General features: G+C 39.8%; 1 protein-coding gene across 2 annotated transcripts in view; it reads right to left on the bottom strand.

The window, feature by feature from the left end:
- Positions 1-20,853, bottom strand: part of HERC6 (HECT and RLD domain containing E3 ubiquitin protein ligase family member 6) — a 64,952-nt gene that overhangs the window by 27,297 nt on the left and 16,802 nt on the right. For both annotated transcript variants that reach the window (XM_024246004.3, XM_054554148.2), the window contains 6 exons: positions 20,179-20,315; positions 18,939-19,006; positions 12,143-12,264; positions 11,527-11,586; positions 8,526-8,619; positions 3,862-4,051 (listed from right to left, as the gene is read on the bottom strand). In XM_024246004.3, coding sequence (XP_024101772.2) covers positions 3,862-4,051; positions 8,526-8,619; positions 11,527-11,586; positions 12,143-12,264; positions 18,939-19,006; positions 20,179-20,315 — 671 coding nt within the window. The remainder of the gene's footprint in view (positions 1-3,861; positions 4,052-8,525; positions 8,620-11,526; positions 11,587-12,142; positions 12,265-18,938; positions 19,007-20,178; positions 20,316-20,853) is intronic.

Here is a 20,853-nt window from a genome sequence, read left to right as displayed (position 1 = left end):
GTTAATGGCTCACATTTATGCTTAATTGATTGACTTCATGATTTTCAAACTGACAATTGTATAGGGTATCTATAAAGTCTGAAAACATACATAGGTGAATACACAAACACATACAATGGCATCAAGGACGTTTTTAATCTGTAAAAAATGAAAAAATATTATATATGGTTTTGGATTTTATGAACATCTGGTACATGGCCATGTACTTTTTAAAATAGCCAATAATTATATTTTAATATTACTGGATTGCAACATGGATTTGGAATGTGGAACCTTTAAATTCTCAGAACAGCTCTCAGAAAACAAATCAATTTGATGTTAAAATACATTATCAAGCAAATGTAATTAACACAGTATTACCCAGATATATGAAAAGCAAACACATAGAGATTCCATAAGTAGACTCAAATACACACGAAATTTTAATACATAATAAATGCGGCATTGCATATTAGTGGGAATGAAAAAGATTCAATAAATATGTGGGGAAAACTGGAAAATGATCTAGAAAAAATAGTGTTTAACCAAGATAAACTTCATATGGATCAAATATTTAAATATAAAAATAAAATAATAAAAATTTCAGTAGGAGGATGGGAATTATTTTAGTTATAAATTATTTTTGAAGTATGACCCCAAATACAGAAACCATAGAATAAAATATTAATATAGGAGGCTACATTAAAATTTTTTAAAATAATTCTGCATAGCAAAAATACCACAAAGTAAAAAAAAATTTTTAATAGCCTAAATACTTGCAATTCGTATTATTGATAAAGGATTAATTGCCTTCATAATTAAAATCTCCTAAAATAAAACAGAAAAATACTAACAACCAATAGGAAAAGAGCAAAGAAGGAAGAATAGCAAAACCGCTCTCACAGGGTTAATGGGAATTATAAGCCAGGCTTTATGCAGAATTATGGTTATTGATGAGGTCAATTGACTAGGGTGTGCTGGTGCACTTCAACCCACTTCGCTGAGCTGATAACTAACCCAGAGTCACACAGCACACTGAGCACCTGCTCTCCCATTGTTCCTACAGATAAAATCTCTGACACTGGACCTTTTTATCCAATAATTACTTAAGGCATTTTGCAGATCCTGAATTCCAGCAGAATGGCTGACACCAACTGGTCTGAAGACCCTCACCAAGGAACCGACTCAGCGCAGGAATGCAGTTTCTTCATCTCCCTATCCCTGACTTCACCCCTCACTTCTCAACCAATCAGTGATCACCACACTTTAGGCCATCACCTGTGTCCAGACCCCTTAAAAACCCCATCCGCAAACCTCTTGAAGAGGCATATTTGAGGTTTCCTCTCATCTCCTCATTTGGTTTCCCTACAATTATTAAATTCTTTCTCTGCTGCAACTCCTACTTTTTCAGTGTATTGGTCTGTTACTGTGCAACAGGAAATCAGACCTGGTAGTCCTATAATAAGAGTTCACAGAATATGATATACAAAGTGATCTGTGATATGCAAAAACCGGCACAATCTCACTCTTAATAAGAAAAATTCAACTTAAAATTAAAGGGTTTTTTTCCTCAGAATGGCAAAGATCAAAGTTTGATAACATGGTTGGAAAGTATGCAGACCAATATTCTCATATTCATTGATGAAGTGTAAATTGATACATCCTTTGTCAGTACAGACAGGTTTCCCAACTCTAGGGGTGAAATTTATACAGACTACAATGTGGATGACAACCACTTCAAATTGGGTGATATGATGACCCTGACTCTGTGGAGGGTCATTTGGCAAAATATCTCAAAATAAAAATGTACATACAATTTGACTCAGTGATTTTGCTTTCTGGAATGTTTCCTGCATGTGTGAATTTATATATGTACAATGAAATGCTTCACAATAGAACATTCTTCAGCCATTAAATAGAATGAGGCAGTTCTATAGATTCTCTATTGGAATGATCTCCATGATATCCTGTTTAGTGGGAGAAAGCAAGTTGTGGAAGAGGAACTTTAATAGTTTGCTACCATTAACAACAGAAATAATACATTTGTATGTTTCTATATATAGAATATCTTTCAAACGTTACACAAGAAACTAGAACCTGTAGCCACTTCTGGGAGGGGAACTGGGTGGCTTACATTTCATTGTACATATCCTCTGTACCTTTTTGTTTTTCTTTGAGATAGGGTATTGCTCTGTCACCCAGGCTGGAGTGCAGTGGTATGCTGATAGCTTACTGCAGCTGTCAGAGGCATTTGAACCAGAGCAACTCCATCTTGAATAGGAGCTGGGTAAAATAAGGCTGAGACCTACTGGGCTACAATCCCAGACAGTTAGGCATTCTAGATGACAGAATGAGATCGGAGGTCAGCACAAGATACAGGTCATAAAGACCTTGATGATAAAACAGCTTGCAGTAAAGAAGCCGGCTAGAATCCACCAAAACCAAGATGGCAACGAGAGTGACCTCTAGTCATCCTCACTGCTATACTTTCACCAGCACCATGACAGTTTACAAATGCCATGGCAATGCCAGGAAGTTACCCTATATGATCTAAAAAGGGGAGGTATGAATAATTCACCCCTTGTTCAGCACATAATCAAGAAATAACCATAAAAATGGGCAACCAGCAGCCCCGAGGGGCTGCTCTGCCTATGGAGTAGCCATTTTTTATTCTTCTACTTTCTTAATAAACTTACTTTCACTTTATAGACGGTCCCTGAATTATTTCTTGTGTGATATCTAAGAACCCTTGTTTGGGATCTGGATTGGGACCCCTTTCCAGTAATACAGCCTTAAACTCCTGGGCTCAAGTGATCCTCCTGCCTCAGCTTCCAAGTAGCTGGGACCACAGGTGTGTACCACCATGCATGGCTAATTTAAAAAAAAAAAAATTGGTAGAGTCGGGGTCTCACTATGTTGCCCAGGCTACCCTCGACCTCCTGGGCTCAAAAGATTCTCTCACCTTGGCCTCCCAAAATGCTAGGATTAAGGTGTAAGCCACAATGCCTGGCCCTCTGTACCTCTTAAGTGAAGGAGTCCAGGGAAATTTGCCCCAAAATATGGCACCCTGGTATGCTGATTATTTTAAGTTAAAGGCCCTTGAAGGTCAGCAGATGCTGGAAAAGGCTTTTCTCTGACACTCCCTTATCTACCTTAAGACTGGACCCACTATAGAGAAGAGAATTGCCTTTCATGCCATTTCTGAAATTACATTATCTGTCACAGAGAAGACAACTGAGGAATGTAACCACACCTAGATGTACTTTTTCAAAAGATAATGCCTGCTTCTCAGGCTCATTCCAATTCCAAGGAGAATCATTTACGAGTTAATTTCTGTTTCCTGGGTCCACTCATTCTCCCTAATAGTCATTTACTACTTCTCAAAAGAATTGTCTACATTCCCTACCTCCCCTCTCCTCTATGTAGAAGGGTATATAAATATCTGTACCCCATTGGGTTATCGGGTAATCACTGAACTTTCAATATATGCTAAAAGCTATAAAAGGACATAATACAGTACTGAATAAAGTAAAAAATAATAATACAAAGTTTAACATTTGTTTTTCATCATCTGGTCAAAATGTCAAAAGTTTCAAAATAATATGAGCAAAAAATTTTAAAGTATGGATTTATCTTGATTGAATACTTTATAGCTACCAAACTCTGATGTCAAAGCCACATCCAAGTCTAAAAACTACACCTGCTTTGTATGATAAAACTAATAATTATAATAGCTTTAGATTATTAATCTTTTCAATAATTCACATGCCATGTTCTCAAATACTTGTCTATTTTGAAATCTTCTATTCAAAATTTGCTACAACGTCTACTTCAGAGAGTGACTCTATATTGAGAGTACAGATAAAGTGACATAAAACTTACTTAGGACTTGCAAAGATTGTTTACTCATTTCACACACAGCCTTTGCAAATGGAACCACCAGGTTCTTCCAGTTCTTAGAATCGTGCATCACAGGACATTCTGGGAGCAGGAGGAAAACTGATAAAGCTTCTTGGTGTGGAGAACGGCATGGAAGAGCTCTGAGCAGATCATCCTCGAGACACGTAGTTATCTGTGGTCAAAATAGGATCAGGGAACAGACCCAGGATATATTAGATACAGAGGATTGTGAGAAGCAAGCTATGAAATTAAGGGTTTCACTCCACCATGTTCCAATTAGAATAATCACTTAACCATTCTGAAACCTATTGATGAGACTCCATCACTCCTTCCATCCCAAATGCCCCTGATATAGTACATGAGAGCCATCCTCCTCATTTTATATCAGGTTCCCTGAAGAAAATAAAGTGAAATCTCATGAGCATGGATATACTGAGTGAATTATGGATTCAAAATGAATACAAAGCCCTTCAAAAGCAATGTTGTATGCAGGTCACACTAGTATTCCTCCTTCTAGAAGGAAGAGCTGTCCCCTTCCCCTCACAGAATATCCATTTCTTTCTTTCTGTTTTCTCACATACCAGTAGAAAAATTTGCAGAGAAAAATAGCTCTAAATTTTTATATTCTTTATTTCATCCAGAGGTAAAGTTTTACCTCAGCGTGTAGTGGCTCAATTATAACTGGAGTGCAGTGGCTCAATCATAGCTCACTGCAGCCTCAAGCTCCTGGGTTGAGGCAATCCTCCCACCTCAAGACTCCTAAGTGGAGTGCACTGCCACAGCCAGCCCATTTTAGAAAATTATTTGTAGAGCTGGAGTCTCACTATGTTGCCCAGGCCAGTCTCAAACTCTTGGACTCAGGTGATACTCCCCCCTTGGCCTCCCAAAGTGCTAGGATTACAGGCATGAGCCAATGTTCCTGGCCCAGAAGTAAACTTTTAAAATGGGATGTATATAAAAACATACTAATGGGAATAAACTTGTATGGTATTCTTTATATTTGTTTGAACATTCATTGAGTACTTACAATGTGTCAGGTGATCTCATGTAAATCATTTTATTTAATCTTACTGATAATCCTGTAAGGTAATTTTTGCTTTATTTGTTTTTTACCTTGTTTTTACAGATGAGCAAGGAGAGACTCAGAGGAAGTTAGTGGAAAGAGGTTACTCGATTAGAAAGTGACTGTGGCACTACCATAGTAGTAAAATCTATCATGGCAGAGAAAATGCCATATGTTCACCTTGCCAGTCGTTTTTCTTTTTCCTCCTGGGTTTATAGGAAGATGGCACCCCTGGCTCCCCTGCAATTAGGCAGGGCCATGTGACTGAGTCTTAGCTCACCAATGTGGGAGAAAGTGATGTGTGACACATTAAGGCCAGGCCACTGAAACCTCTCATGGGAACTTCCATACTCACTTCCCTCATCTGCTAGCCAACCCAAAAGATTGAGTGGAGGATTTTACAGCCCCAGGGCCTAGAGATGCTGGAAAGAAGCCTGAGTCAGCCCTGAATGAACCTGTGCAAAGGTGCCTCTGACCTCCAACCCTTGTTGGACTAGGATGTTGGAAAATATTGTGTTAAGCTACTGATATTTCAAAGTTGTTTGTTATAGCAGCTAGCCATATTTACTCTACCTGATAGATCTATGTTCTGTAATTACATTGTTTGCCTCTCATGTCATAAGGGTAAATAAGTGACATATGCAACAATAAACTGTGATGTACTATATATTGTTTCTATTACATTCAAATTCTTAAAATTTGCTTTTTCACATGTCTAGCAAAATATGATTTCTGTGGAATGCCAGTTGGTGTTATGCTAGAAAATAGCATCACGATGTCAAATAACTCCAAGAAAAATAGGGTCAAAAGAGATTTCTTTTAGTGTATGACGTCATAGAATCTTTGATTTCCTAATGCGCGTATCATGACTCCATAATAGTAGGGAGTGTTCCCGAAGTTTTTTCATTAAGAACCCTTTTTATGGGTTTTTTTATAAAACTAATGTCCCTTGGAACTCACACTGGGAAGAGCACCCCAAATTATCTCCCATATCACCTAAATTCATTTAAGAAATATACTTCAATACTTCATAATATTTGCTATTATCACTTCATCTTGAAAATGAAAATATTGTATCTCCTACACATTAAGGAACACTTTCCCCATTTCCCTTCCAAGTATAAGGACCCACTCAGACCCATCAAAATTGTATAAAGATTATTTTACTAACTGAAGACATTTGAGATGCCTTTTTGGAGCTTCTTTTATCTAACTAATGCAGAGCTCTTCTAGTATGAAGCTCTTGTACATCCCCCATTGAGGAGCTACACTGCTAAAAAGGAGACCAATCATTCAGACCACTTGCATGTGGATGAGAAATTGCATAAACAAACATTCTTACAAACTGTCATACCTTCCATTTGTCTCCATAAAATCCCATTTGTTCTTCCCATAGGAGCCCTTTCTCCCTTCTCCCTTTCCTCCATTAAGTTGGTTTATAAATTCTTATCCCTAGCTGTTCAGGGAGCCTCTTCATCTGAATGCGCCACATGCAAGCGTACAAAACTTGTTTTTTTCCTCCTGTGCTAAAGGCTAAATGTGTTCCCCAAAATTCATATGTTAAAATCCTAACCCCCAAGATGATAGTATTAAGAGGTGGGGCCTTTGGTAGGTAATTAGGTCACAGGATTGGAGCTCTCATGAATGCGATTAGTGCCCTTACAAAAGAGACCCCAGAGAGATTTCTTGCCCTTTTTGCTGTGAAAGGAAAATAAATCTTGGGGCCTCAAAATCACTAAGCTAAAGAGAAAAGTCAAGCTGGGAACTGCTTAGTGCAAACCTGCCTCCCATTCTATTCAAAGTCACCCTTCTGTTCACTGAGATAGATGCATATCTGATGCCTCTTTTGGAGAGGCTAATCAGAAACTCAAAAGCATGCAACCATTTTTCTCTCATCTACCTAAGACCTGGAAGGTCCCTCCCTGCTTTGAGTTGTCCCGCCTTTCCAAACCAAACCAATGTTCATCTTATATATGTAGATTGATGTGTCATGTCTCCCGAAAATGTATAAAACCAAACTGTGCTCCCACTACCTTGGGCACATGTCATCAGGACCTCCTGAGGCTGTGTCACAGGTGTGTGTCCTCAATCTTGGCAAAATACACTTTCTAAATTAACTGAGACCTGTCTTAGATATTCGGGGTTCACACTGCCATGTGAGGACACTGAAAATATGGTCATCTATTAACCAAGAAGTAGGCCCTCACCAGACACCAAACCTGATGGTGCCTTGATCTTGGACTTCCCAGCCTCCAGAACTGTGAGAAATAAATGTCTGTTGTTTAAGCTACCCAGTCTACAGCATCCTGAGCACTAAGAGATTCTGTTAATTATTAATTTTCAGTGACCCCTTCCACCAGCTCAAACCTGAGTCAGTAGAGGAAAAGAAAATTTTCTTCCCAATACAACCCAGAATCACACAATATTAAACTGGAATAGATTTTAAAGATGAATTCAACAGGTAAAGAAAATGTGATCCAAAGAGAAAGGATGAAGTAGTAACAGAGATTCATCTCAAATAGATGTAAGTTTCATCTCAGAATAGAGAAGTGGCTTTTCAGTTGATCAGTCCAGGATAAGGTTATCCTGCTTCCAAAACCAATGCTCTTTTCCTATATCATGCTAGAGATTATCCACCTCTCAAGCATTGCTCTGATTATATTGAAAATAAAAATATTGTATCTATTGTACATTTAAGGATTCAATAAGAAAATAAATCTCAGCACCTAATAAAGTACCTGGAATATAGTAATTTCATAATGAACACTACCCCCTCTTCCAGCCCCAATCATAAAACCACCTTTGCAAGAGTATGACAGTAAGAGAAATTGACATGGTTGACTCTATCTTGCTTCCAGCCTCACAGGTTGGCTGTCTTTTCTCATTCTTGGGCATGAGCCAAGCTAACTTTGGGAGAAATTTAGTTTATCGTTTAAATGATACTAGTCTGTCCCCAAAACTGAATTTTTCTGGTAAAACTAATGAAAGTCCACCAAGTTAGGAGGATGAGAGGGGCTTGAATTCTAAATAATTATCAGCCATTATTCTGGAGGTCATAAGATTTGCAACTTCCCCAATTACTCTTGCAAATAACATCATTACTTTAGAACTTAAGATTGGCCTTTTGAGATGTCTTTTCAGGTTTTTGCATTTCTGACAACTGGATGGTCCCACCTGGACCCATCAGCCAGTCCTGTGGCCCCCACCCAGGAACTGACTCAGCACAAGAGGACAGTTTCTATTCCCTATGATTTCATCTCTCACTCAGCCAGTCAGCATGCCCCCTACCCTAGCCCCCTGTCCACCAAACTGTCTTTCAAAAGCCCCTAAGCTGTGAGCCTGAGCCTCCACGAGATTGATTGGAGTAATAATTCTATCTCCCACATGGCATGGCCAGCCTCATGTCAATTAAACTCTTTCTTTACTACAATGTCATAGTCTCAGTGGGTCGATTTTTGTTTCTGCAGTGGGCAGGAAGAACCCATCGGGCAATGACAATCATAGTTCCCATCTCACCCAGCTTCCAACAAAAATAAACTGCAATCGTATTTGTTCTATATCTAAAGTAAGTATTGGCTATTACCATGGAAGAAATCCATTCCTTTTTTGTTAACTTCTTGAAGGTATCTCTTGCCATTTCTAAGTCCACATCAATGGAAGTCGTTTCTCCAGTTCCTCTTTGGATACAAGAAATGCAAGAAAGCACATAAACATAAGGAAAGGGATATTTCTAAAGTTCGTACGTCATTTGTTGTTTTATTACATATAAGATACAAACCTTTTTCTTAAAGCTTGCCTCCTTTCAAAATAATCAACTTACTTGACATAAAAAATGTACAGTTTATGTTCTCCTTGTTAAAAGACAGTAGATAACAATTTATTATCTCTGTAGTGGCTACATCAAGTTTGGGCTGCCATATTAACAACATTTTACGTGCTGAATCTGACAACGGAAACCATCTCCCCCATGCTCAGTTTGCACACTAAGAACTAGAACTACCTACCCCCTACCCTCCTTACCATTCAACAGAACTTTGCAACTCCACTGTTTTTATTAGCATGACTTTACTTTTCCAGGAAACTTTTGCCCAGGCAAATGGCAATTGTTCATCATGGGAACTTCTTGAAAAACCCATTTAAATCTTCAATAGAGAGCATCAACAGTTTGTGCCCATAGATTCTTTGAATCCCTTATCTCAAAATCCTTATCTTGCTGTTTGCACCCATCCTGGATAGTTGTACATTTACCTAGTCCAAATCAAACCTCCAGCCTTCCCTCTCACATTGAAAGACCTCCTTAAACCAGACTCCCAATTGTAAATAAATTCCGAACTTATCTCTCCTCTCAGAAACACTACTGCAGCTTTGTCCAGGTGTGCTGTTCTCTCTGGCCTGTCTTATCAACAAGTTGTTTTAGTGATATTTGAGAGGCCAGCATTCAATAAGCCCAACAATTTTTAAATAATGCATTATCAAATATTGTATGCCAGCTGCAGTGGGTCATGCCTGTAATTCCAACACTTTGGGAGACCAAAGTGGGAGGACTGCTTAAAGCCAGGAGTTCAAGAGACTAGCCTGGGCAACATAGAGGAGACCTTGTCTCTACAAAAAAATTTAAAAAAAAAAACTAGCCAGGCATGGTGGTGCACACTTGTAGTCCCAGCTACTTGTGAGGCTGAGGTGGGAGGACAGCTCAAGCCCAGGAGTTCAAGGCTACAGTGAGCTATGATCAAACTACTGCATTACAGCATGGGCAACAGCACAAGATCCCATCTCTAAACATTAAACAAAACAAAACAAACAAACAAAATGCCAGGCATAGTGGCTCATGCCTGTAATCCCAGCACTTTGAGAGGCTGAGGTGGGCAGATCACTTGAGGTCAGTAGCTCGAGACCAGCCTGGCCCAACGTGGTGAAACCCTGTCTCTACTAAAAATACAAAAAAATTAGCTGGGCATGGTGGCGCATGCCTGTAATCCCAGCTAATCAGGAGGCTGAGGTGGAAGAATCAGATGAACCCACGAGGCGGAGGCTGCAGTGAGCAGAGATCATGCCACTGCACTCAAGCCTGGGTGACAGAGTGAGACCCTGTCTCAAAAATATAAATAAAAATAATAAAAATTTAAAAAAGAGGCTGGGCACGGTGGCTCATGCCAGTAATCCCAGCACTTTGGGAGGCCAAGGTGGGTGGATCACTTGAGGTCAGGAGTTTGAGACCAGCCTGGTCAACATGGTGAAACCCCGCCTCTACCAAAAAATATAAAAAATTAGCTGGGTGTGGTGGCGCACACCTGTAATCCCAGCTATTCAGGAGGCTGAGGCAGGAGAATAGCTTGAACCTGGGAGGTGGAGGTTGCAGTGAGCCGAGCTGCACCACTGCACTCCTGCCTGGGTGACAGAGTGAGACTTCATCTCTAAATAAATAAATAAATATATAAATAAATAATAAAAAAGAAAGAAAGATTTTCTCCTTGCTAGATTAAGTGATTTATAGTAATATTAGGGCTAAAATATGTATGCAAGTACTAAAACAAAGTATTATAAATTTCCCCCTTAAAATATATTCTCTTTTGCAGCCTTTGACATCTTAGGAGTTCCTCACCCCTGGGAAGTGAGCATGGATACTTTTTCATGTTAGGAAGAAAACAATCTTCACATAGAAAAGATTTTCCCACATGCAGTAAGAATTAGCCTGAGGTGAAGTTATTGGCATCCAACAGTTCCTCTAGTCCTACAAGCTGACTGAGAATGCAGCTGGGTTAAGAACTAATAGAACTGCCAAGAGGGTTGTACAAGGGCAAGTAATAGCAACAAGGGTTAAGTGAGTACCGCCTAGTGACCAGGAGTGGGTACAAGATGTGTATCACCATATTTTGAACCAGTGAGCAAACTTAAGGCCAAGTTAACAAGGGAGGGACAGGCAAAGGAGAACCCATATGAGTTACACCAGCTTCAGACAGATCAGCAAGGCATCAACCTCCAAAGAAGCAGAGGGCAGCCTAAGACCCTTTACACTGCTATTTCTGCTTCTCTTCCCTTTTACACACAGGTGCCATATTGGAGAGCTTGGAGGAAAGAGCAGAAATAGAAAACTCAAATATTGAGCATTATAGGAACTGTTTCAACTATTGGATCAGACCAAATGTTAAACCAAATAGGAGTAAAATCAGATTTTCTTCTATAACAGTGAGTTAAAGACAACATAAATAAGATCTATCTTTAATTGATCATACACAGTAAAAATTGTAAAGTGTACTCTTGGCTTTTAAGTACTAAAGCAATGTGAGATTTAGCTGATCCCTTGTATATACAAAGATCCTGAAAAAACACCATTCCTTCTAATCAGACAACAGAGTAAAGTGGTATGAAGGAAGCAAACAGTATTAATTAGGAATTATAACTTATGGTAGTCTAATAGAAAATTACTTTATAAAATGAAAGAATTCTATAACAACCTACAGGGTTCTCTGTGTTGGACTTTGTGGGCAAGAATAACAAAATTCACAAATTAAACTTACTTGAAACATTTAATTTTAAATATTTTCCAGTGTTTTAAATGAAGGTAAATCTTATGTAAGTATTACCTTTTTTTAAAAAAACTCGCCGTCAGACAAGCAGGAGATGAAAATATCATTCTAATTTCACTGTAAAAGTAATAACAAGGGGTAAGTCACAACATACTATAAAGCATGGCTTTTAAAAATCTTATTATGTCTGAATAAGTAAATGATGACGTGGAATCATTATTAATGAAAATAACTACTCTCTTAAGAGTCTCCCAAATCCTAGGTATACTTTGTTCATACTATTTCTAAATCTCACCAAAACCCTTTATAGTGGATTTGCTCAAGTCATGTAGGTTTAAATAAAACCTATCCCTGTGAAAACCAAAACTCATAAAACTCCAAAGGGGTAAACTATGAAGATATAACAACAGTCCACCTTACTGAAGGCTTTGTGAGCTTTTTTGATTCACTCCTGCAACTCCCTCACCTAGTAAGGCACCTGGGATATCACATGTCCTCCATATATCTGTAAATGAGTACACTGATGACCTAGTCACACTAAGAGGCTGTAGAAGAGAATCATGGTCAAAATGCAAATACCTTCACAACAAAACGGAAACCTCTATCTTAGGATAAAACGACCAAAGCCCCAGAACCAGATAAAAGTTGCTTATAATTTATCAGACAGAGCCACCTTTTAGCCACTTCATGTTCAGTACTTCTTCTTTTCACTGCTATCCATTTTTCTGCCATGGACTGGCTAATTCGGCTTATTTCTGGCAGGGTTTTCCCAGGAGCATGTGTGGAACTAGTATCCTTCAGGGAAGGAAGAAACAAGAATGATCAGGAACACACACATGTTCAGTAGTAAATTATACAGCAAATCAGCTGGCATGGGTGGTAAATAGGCCCTGCCCTCTTGGGTGGTAGCACTTGGTGGGAGGAGCTTTGGCGTCAGACCGGTAGGGGCTATTCCACCTCCTAGCCTGGGCCACTTTGCTTGGTCTGAGCCTTAGTTTCATCATTAAAAAAAAAAAAAAAATGAACGCAGGGCTTCAGACAGATACTTATAGATCATTATTCACTGCAGCATTATTCACAATAGCCAAAAGATGGAAACAACCCATGTCCATAAACAGATGAATAGATTTTTTAAATATATATAAAATGAAATATTATTCAGCCTTAAAGGAATGAAATTCTGGCCGGCACAGTGGCTCATGCCTGCAATCCCAGCACTTTGGGAGGCTGAGGCGGGCAGATCACCTGAGGTCAGGAGTTTGAAACCAGCCTGGTCAACATGGTGAAACCTTGTCTTTACTAAAAATACAAAAAATTAGCTGGGCATGGTGGTGGTCACCTGTAATCCCAGCTACTCAGGAAGCTGAGGCAGGGGCTTGAGCCTGGCAGGTGGAGGTTGCAGTGAGACGAGATCATACCATTGCACTCCAGCCTGGGCAACAAGAGCGAAAGTCCGTCTCAAAAAAAAAAAAAAAAGAAATGAAATTCTGACACATGCTACAACATGGATGAATTTTGAAGACAAGTGAATGAAATACGCCAGATGCAAAATGACAAATATTGTATGATTCCACTTATATGAAGTATCTAGAACAGGCAAATTCATAGAGACAGAAGGTAGATTCAACATTACCTAAAGCTGGGGGCGGAGAGAGGGAATGGGGAATTATTATTTAATAGTTACAGAATTTCTGTTTGGGGTAATGAAAAAGCCTTGGAGATGGATAATGGTGACAGTTGAACAATATTGTGAAAGTAATTAATGTCACTGTCACTAAATTGTATACTTAAAATGATTAAAATGGCAAATTGTATTTATATATATTTTACCACAATAAAAAGAGATAATAATACCTACCTCTCTGGGTTCTTTTTTTAATTTTTTTTATTTTTTATTTTATTATTATTACTTTTGAGACAGAGTCTCGCTCTGTCGCCCAGGCTGGAGTGCAGTGGCATGATCTCGGCTCACTGCAAGCTCTGCCTCCCGGGTTCACACCATTCTCTTGCCTCAGCCTCCCGAGTAGCTGGGACTACAGGCACGCGCCAACACGCCCAGCTAATTTTTTGGTATTTTTAGTAGACACAGGGTTTCACCGTGTTAGCCAGGATGGTCTCGATCTCCTGACCTCGTGATCCACCCGCCTCGGCCTCCCAAAGTCCTGGGATTACAGGCTTGAGCCACCGCGCCCGGCCTATCTGGGTTCTTAAGATTCAATTATAGTAAGTATAAAAAGCTTTGGGATTATAATAGGCACTCAATAATTAGTTTTCTTCTTCCCTTTAATCACCCACAAGTGTTTACTTTTATGTCAGTAACTCTCAAATTGTAATATGCATCCAAATCACCTGGTAGGTTATTCTGGTGGGCTTGTTAAAGTAGATTGCTGGGCTCCACCCCATAGTTTCTGATTCAGTGGGTCAGGGTAGAGTGCGAGAATTTGCATCTAACAAATATTCCGGTGATGCTGATGCTGCTGGTTTGGGGATCACACTTTGAGAACCATCGCTCTATATAATACTTGAGACCAAATAGCCCAACCAGGGGTTTCAAAAATCACTGTCTGGAAAGAAAAATCCATTTTCAATACAGTCTTCCAAAGGCATTAGTACTCTGCTATAACTTATACCTATGCCTCCACTGCACTTGTTATGAGCCAGGAAATCCTGCATCATTTTGGTTTAATGCTGAAATAAAAGACCTCTTGAAGAAGACAGGTAACCACGGCTCTTAAAGTTCCCTTCAGCTTCTTGATCTGAGTCCTGGGTTTTCCCCGTAGTTTGATCAAGAGGAAGAGTTTTTCCCCCCACATCCCAGGAAACTTGGGACAATGAGGTGCTCCCTCTTGGCAGTTACATACGATTTCTTCATTTTCTGCTTCAAAATCCCTAGCTCCTCCCAAATGCACGGCATGAGACTATGTCATCTGCCTCCTCTTCTTTTGTAATCTTCTCCCACTGTCCTGGTCACTCCCCTTCATTCATCGAAAGCTTCAGCACCTTGCTGTCTTCTTCACACCACGATTCCCGTGGCCACCCTTCCTGCCCTCACTCTTGGTTACTTCAGAATTGGTGAACCTGAGCTATCTCCCACCTTCATCTCTCAATTCTTGATCATCTCCACTATTTTCCTCTGCTCCACCCCAGCCACACATGCCCTGGATCAGGGTTTTTAAACTGACACTATTGATATTTTGGGTCAGATAACTGTTTGTTGTGAGCACCTGTCCTGTGTATCACAAGATGTTTAGTGGTATCACTGGCCTCTGTCTACCAGATGCCAGTAGCAGCCACTCCCAATACCATGCTCTCCCCTAGTTATGACAAACTACAATGTCTCCAGACATTGCCAAATATTTCCCAGAGCATGAAATCACCCCTAGTTGAAAACCACTGCCCGAGATATAGGTGAGAAGCTGGATGTTATAATTATCAATTGTTCCATCTTCTAAATTTCTACTGGAAATGTTCTCTTCTCTGATCATCATACACCATCTTACAGATTCACCTCCTTTAGAGTAAAACCCACAGTCCAAGATTCTTTTGTCCACCCGGATCTCCAATCCATTAGCCCTGTTGTTTGTCCACGATTCATCACCCTCTTTCGTCCTCCTTACCCAGCTTAGATTCCATGGTACATCACTATAATCACACCTATAACTCTTTTGTCCATTTCCTATTGTACTTACCTAGCAAAATTCCATCTGTATTTAAACTTGACTCTGAATTACTCCAAAATCCAACTGAAGAAGCCTAACATCATGGGAGAAAGCTGCACAACTGTGCAGACTGATTTCACTTTAAGTCTATGACCACAGATTTCAAATGGGCACCTGATACTGTCTAATGGATTCCAAGGCTACCTGCTTTTTCCCCAAGACAACTATCACAACCCTTCCTTTTCTTCCTAAACCTTTCATACTCCTCTGCTTACTCATGCTCAGACGGGGACCTTGTCTTATGCATCACTGAAAATTGAAGCAATTAAGCAAGAACTAATCACCTTCCCACCATCAACCTACCTTCACCTGTACCGTTTCTTATTACAGCAGAATAAACACATCTGTTCAAACCCCTCAATCATGCGTTAGATTCTGTTTCCTCTCTCCTAATCTCAGACATTGCTTCTGCAATTATTCACTCTTTATTTTTCTTTTTTTTTTTTTTTTCTGAGATGGAGTCTCGTTCTGTCGCCCAGGCTGGAGTGCAGTGGCGCATCTCGGCTCACTGCAACCTCTGCCTCCCAGGTTCAAGCAATTCTCTGCCTCAGCCTCCCAAGTAGCTGGGACTACAGGCACCCTCCACCACACCCGGCTACTTTTTGTATTTTTAGTAGAGATGGGGTTTCACCATATTGGCCAGGCTGGTCTTGAACTCCTGACCTTGTGATCCACCCGCCTCGGCCTCCCAAAGTGCTGGGATTATAGGCGTGAGCCACCATGCCCGGCCTATTCACTCTTATGCAGCATGGGGAACCCTCTCACAGTTCTCTACTCTCCTTCACATCAAAATTTCTCAGAGTTGTCACAGGCATTGTTTGCACTTGTTCCCCTTCTATTCTCTGTCCAGCCCACTCGGGTCAGGTTTCCTTCTCTCTCCTCTGCAATAACACAATCTTACCAAAGCAAAAATAAACTATGCACTCGTCTTACTTGACCACTCGGCTGTATTTGACAGAATTAGCCACTTTCTCCTTCTGGAAATACAGCAGTCCCCCCTTATCCATGGGGGATGTGTTCCACCAAGACCCCCAGTGGATGCCTGAAACCATAAATAATACCAAACCCCATATTGACTGTTTTTTCCTGTTCATCCATACATATGATCAAGTTTAATGTATAAATTAAGCACAGTAAGAGATTAATACCAATAACTAATAATAAAATGAAACAACTATAACAATTTACTGCAATAAAACATATGTAAATGTGATGCCCCTGTCTTTCTCTCAGAATAGCTTATTATACTGTATTCACCCTACTTCTTGTGATGAAGGGATGAAGTGGAATGGTGTGAGATTTCATCATGCCACCCAGAACATGTGATTTAAAATTTATGAGTTGTTTATTTCTGAATTTCCCATTTAATATTTTTAGACCACAGTTGAATGTGGATAACTGAAACTGTGAAAAGCAAAACTGTAGATAAGAGGTACTACTAGGAGCCAGGCGCGGTGGTATACACCTGTAATCCCAGCATTTTGCCAGGCCAAGGTGGGCAGATCACTTGAGCTCAAGAGTTCAAGACCAGCCTGAGCAACATGGCGAAACCCCATCTCTACAAAAAAAAAAAAAAAATACAAAAATTAGCTGGGCATTGTGGTGTGCGCCTATAGCCCTGGCTACTCGGGAGGCTGAGGCGAGAGGATGGCTTAAGCCTAGGAATTTGAGGCTGCAGTGAGCCAAGACTCCAGCCTGGGTAACAGAGTGAGACCCTGTCTCAAAACAACAAAAACACAAGCAAACAAACAAACAAAAACAAAAGAGAGGACCTCCATATGGGTGCTTTCTTCTCTTGGCTTGTTTGGCCAGTCTCTAGGTCTCCTTTCCAAGCACATTTCAGATGGGTCCCCCCTCACATAGCTGACCCCAGCTTACAGAACTGGCTCCATCTTATAGAGCTCTTTGTCCTTTCTTCCTATGATTCTGCCTCACTGGCCTTCTGTCACACACACCAAACTCATTCTTGCCTCACAGGCTTTCTGTGTGCAGTTCCCTCTGCTCTGAGCATTCTTTCTCTGGACCTAAGCATGGCTAAAATCTCTGCTCAACTGTCACAGCCTCTACAAGGCCTTTTCTGACAGACATTTCTAAAGAAGGCCACCTCACCAATCTCAAACAATCAGTGTGTTTTCTTCAGAGTACTTGTCACTGTCTAATACAATTTTTTTTTTTTTTTTTTTTTTTTTTTTAGAGACAGAGTGTTGCTCTGTGCCCCAGGCTGGAGTGCAGTGGCATGATCTCAGCCCACTGCAACCTCCACTCCTGGGTTCAAACAATTCTCCTGCCTCAGCCTCCCAAGTAGCTGGGATTACAGGCTCGTACCACCACTCCCAGCTAGTTTTTGTGTTTTTACTAGAGATGGGGTTTCACCACATTGGCCAGGCTGGTCTCGAACTCCTGACCTCAAGTGATCCGCCTGCCTCGGCCACCCAAAGTGCTGGGATTACAGGCGTGAGCCACCATGCCGGGCCTCTAACACAATCTTATTTATTTTGCATTTACATATTTATGGTCCGGCCCTGCCTGTGGAATCCAAATGCTATGAATGAGGGTAACTTTGTCTGTATTATTCACTTTTGTCCAAGTGCACCAAGAGCAGAGCCTGATATATAAAAGGGTCTCAATTTTTGTTGAGTGGCTGATTGAATGGCTATGATAGAGCAACCAAAGTATAGTCTCCTAACTATCCCAACAGCACAGAAACCTTTGCCTCTGACCACTTTCTGTGCCAGGGACTACAGAAAGAGTCTATTATGTTTCTAATTTGTACTTTTTCCTGTCATCAGGAATGTTTTAAACATCAAGTTTAAACATCAATTTTAAAACATTCCTGATAACAGGAAAAAGTACAAATTAGAAAAATAACTATGAAGGCTTTTGTTTCCATAAACATATTTTGGAACTCACCCAGAAATGTAATAATAAAATCCCTCCTGTTAACAATTAGGAAGTCACTATAGCATGGTGGATAATGGTGTAAGCTATTGGGTTAGACTGCCTGGATTTGAATCCAGCTCTACCACTTACTAACAGTGCAACTTTGCATAAATTCACCTCTCTGAGACAGTTTTTTCATCTGTCGAATGTGAAAAATAAAATCAACAAGAGTTGATATGAGCATTAAACATCTTGATCCATTTGAAGAACTTCGATTGCTGCCTGACACTTGGTGACTGCAGTTAAAATTAGTCATGACTGTTATCTATCATCATTAATTTTATTAAGCAATAAACTTGAGTTGGGGACTCGATGATGTGATCCTTGCAACAAAGGACAGCTGAGACACTGCACGCTACCCCTGCCACACACACCCCTGCCCACTCACACACATGGCAATCCTTCCATTGAAGGAGGTGCCACTGGGAAATTCCCTACAGGACACGTCAGAAACCCTTCCTTCACAGTCCTGGACAGGGAAAATTCAGTTCCCTCCTGAAAATGGAAACAGCTGCTGTTGACACAAGTTACATGTGTATGTGTATTTACATGATGCAAATTCAACATACCCACTTACCAATAAAGAAAAAATAAATCTGAAATGGTGGTGGTGAGGGGTCTAATCTGTTAGGAAAGTTGACAAATAAGGAAGTGAGAATTACGTAATATTTTTTCATAAGCATTCTAATACAGGAACTTATTGTTTTAGTAAAACACCTGAATATATATGAATAATACAGTATTTCAAATACTGCTCTGAAATCTTGAGAAAAAATAATTTTTAAGAGGAACAAAAAGTATAATAGATACCTGATGAGTTGTCACAAAGTTGGCACATGTTCCAGCAAAAATGTGTTTGACTTGAACATCCACAAGGTCTAAAAGAAAGTCATAAATCCATGCTTAGAGTTTTTAGAAGTAAAAATAAATCGGATGTATTACCAAGCCAAATTTATTTACTTACCGGCAATTTATATTCTCCTAAATGGATTTTGAGTACAAACGTAGTCAAAAGATTAATTTTTTTTCTTTTTCTTCCCTCCCATCATATTGAAATAAAAGATCAGCTTTGATCAGATTACATGTCATATATTCACTTAGTCTAAAATTTAGTTTTTCATGCACTTGCATAATGCAGCCAGGTGGCCATGCTTTAGAAGATATTTGATTAACTATATAAAAGTGTATTGTTCTGGTTGCTTCTTTACTTTCTTAATAAATTTGCTTTCACTTTATGGAAAAAAAAAGTGTATTGTTCTGATGTTTAAGTAATCAAGTTAGGATCCTCTTCTGTATTACCTTAATCTTTTTTATTTTATTATTTTATTTTATTTTTTTGAGACAGAGTCTAGCCCTGTTGTCCAGGCTGGACGATCTCGGCTCACTGCAACCTCCACCTTCTGGGTTCAAGCGGTTCTCCTGCCTCAGCCTCCCGAGTAGCTGGGATTACAGGCTTGCACCACCACGCCCGGCTAATTTTTGTATTTTTACTAGAGATGGGTTTCACCATGTTGGCCACGCTGGTCTTGAACTTACCTTAATCTTTAGAAATGATTACCAAATACCCTAAGATTCACTGCATAAGAAAAAAATGCACTATATAGACATAAAAGTACAGCCAGGTGCGGTGGCTCACGAGCCAGGTGCTGGGCTCATCCCAGCACTTCAGGAGGCTGAGGAGCGTGGATCACCTGAGGTCAGGAGTTCAAGACCAGTCTGACCAACATGGAGAAACTCCATCTCTGTTAAAAATACAAAATTAGCCAGGCATGGTGGTGCATGCCTGTAATCCCAGCTACTCAGGAGGCTGAGGCAGGAGAATCGCTTGAACCCAAGAGGCAGAGGTTATGGTGAGCCGAGATCACGTCATTGCACTCCAGCCTGGGCAACAAGAGCAAAACTCCATCTCAAAAAAAATAAATAAATAAAAATAAAAATAAAAGTACTAGGGGAACTATAGTTCTGTAGGACCCTTTGAAAGGAAGCTGAATACTAGTTCTCCTCCAGTGGCATTGATGAACACAAAATCATGAATTAATGGGACTCATACCTTCAGCAGAAATCAGGCAGCTAATGTCAAAGTTCTCTGTCAGGGCCTCTGGACGAGTTGGCTTGCTTGTGTCACTTGGTCCATGACCAAAAGATACCACCTGACCAGTGGTGTGCACATATGCAAGGGTGTGATAACTACAGGAGAGAGAATACACCATAATGAAGACTAAGGCACTCATGGCTTTTGAGAAAGATGATGTCCCTTAACATAAAATAACAAACACAAAAAACCCAATTTACTTTAATAAGTACCCAGCTCCCTTATCACAATGTCAGTGTTAGAGGGCATCAAAGGATGTGGCTAAACAGATGGTGAGTCAATATTAACTTACTACTAATCTTAAAAATAGAATGTTATTGATGGGTCTTTACTATGGTTTCTATCATTTGTGTTCTAAATGCAGGCATTTCTATTTTTTGGATTTTTTTTTAATGCATTGGGTAGATATTTAAACACTCAAAGTGTCCTCATAATTATGTTATGCAGAACTCCGAATATATATATGTAAATATACATCATCTTCTGCATGCATGAGATTAATTTACTTTAATTTCATCTTATCAACTTAAGCAGGAAAGCTCTGCTATTTTTATCAATCTACTTCCCATTCTCCAGCACCTGGTACAGTGTTCTATACACAGTAGATTTCCAATTATTTCTTAATAAATAAAT

Source organism: Pongo abelii, chromosome 3 (genome assembly GCF_028885655.2).
Source record: "Pongo abelii isolate AG06213 chromosome 3, NHGRI_mPonAbe1-v2.0_pri, whole genome shotgun sequence".
NCBI classification, from domain to species: Eukaryota; Metazoa; Chordata; class Mammalia; order Primates; family Hominidae; genus Pongo; species Pongo abelii.
The sequence above is the reverse complement of the archived record's forward strand: the minus strand, read 5'-3'. Positions and strand labels throughout refer to the sequence as shown.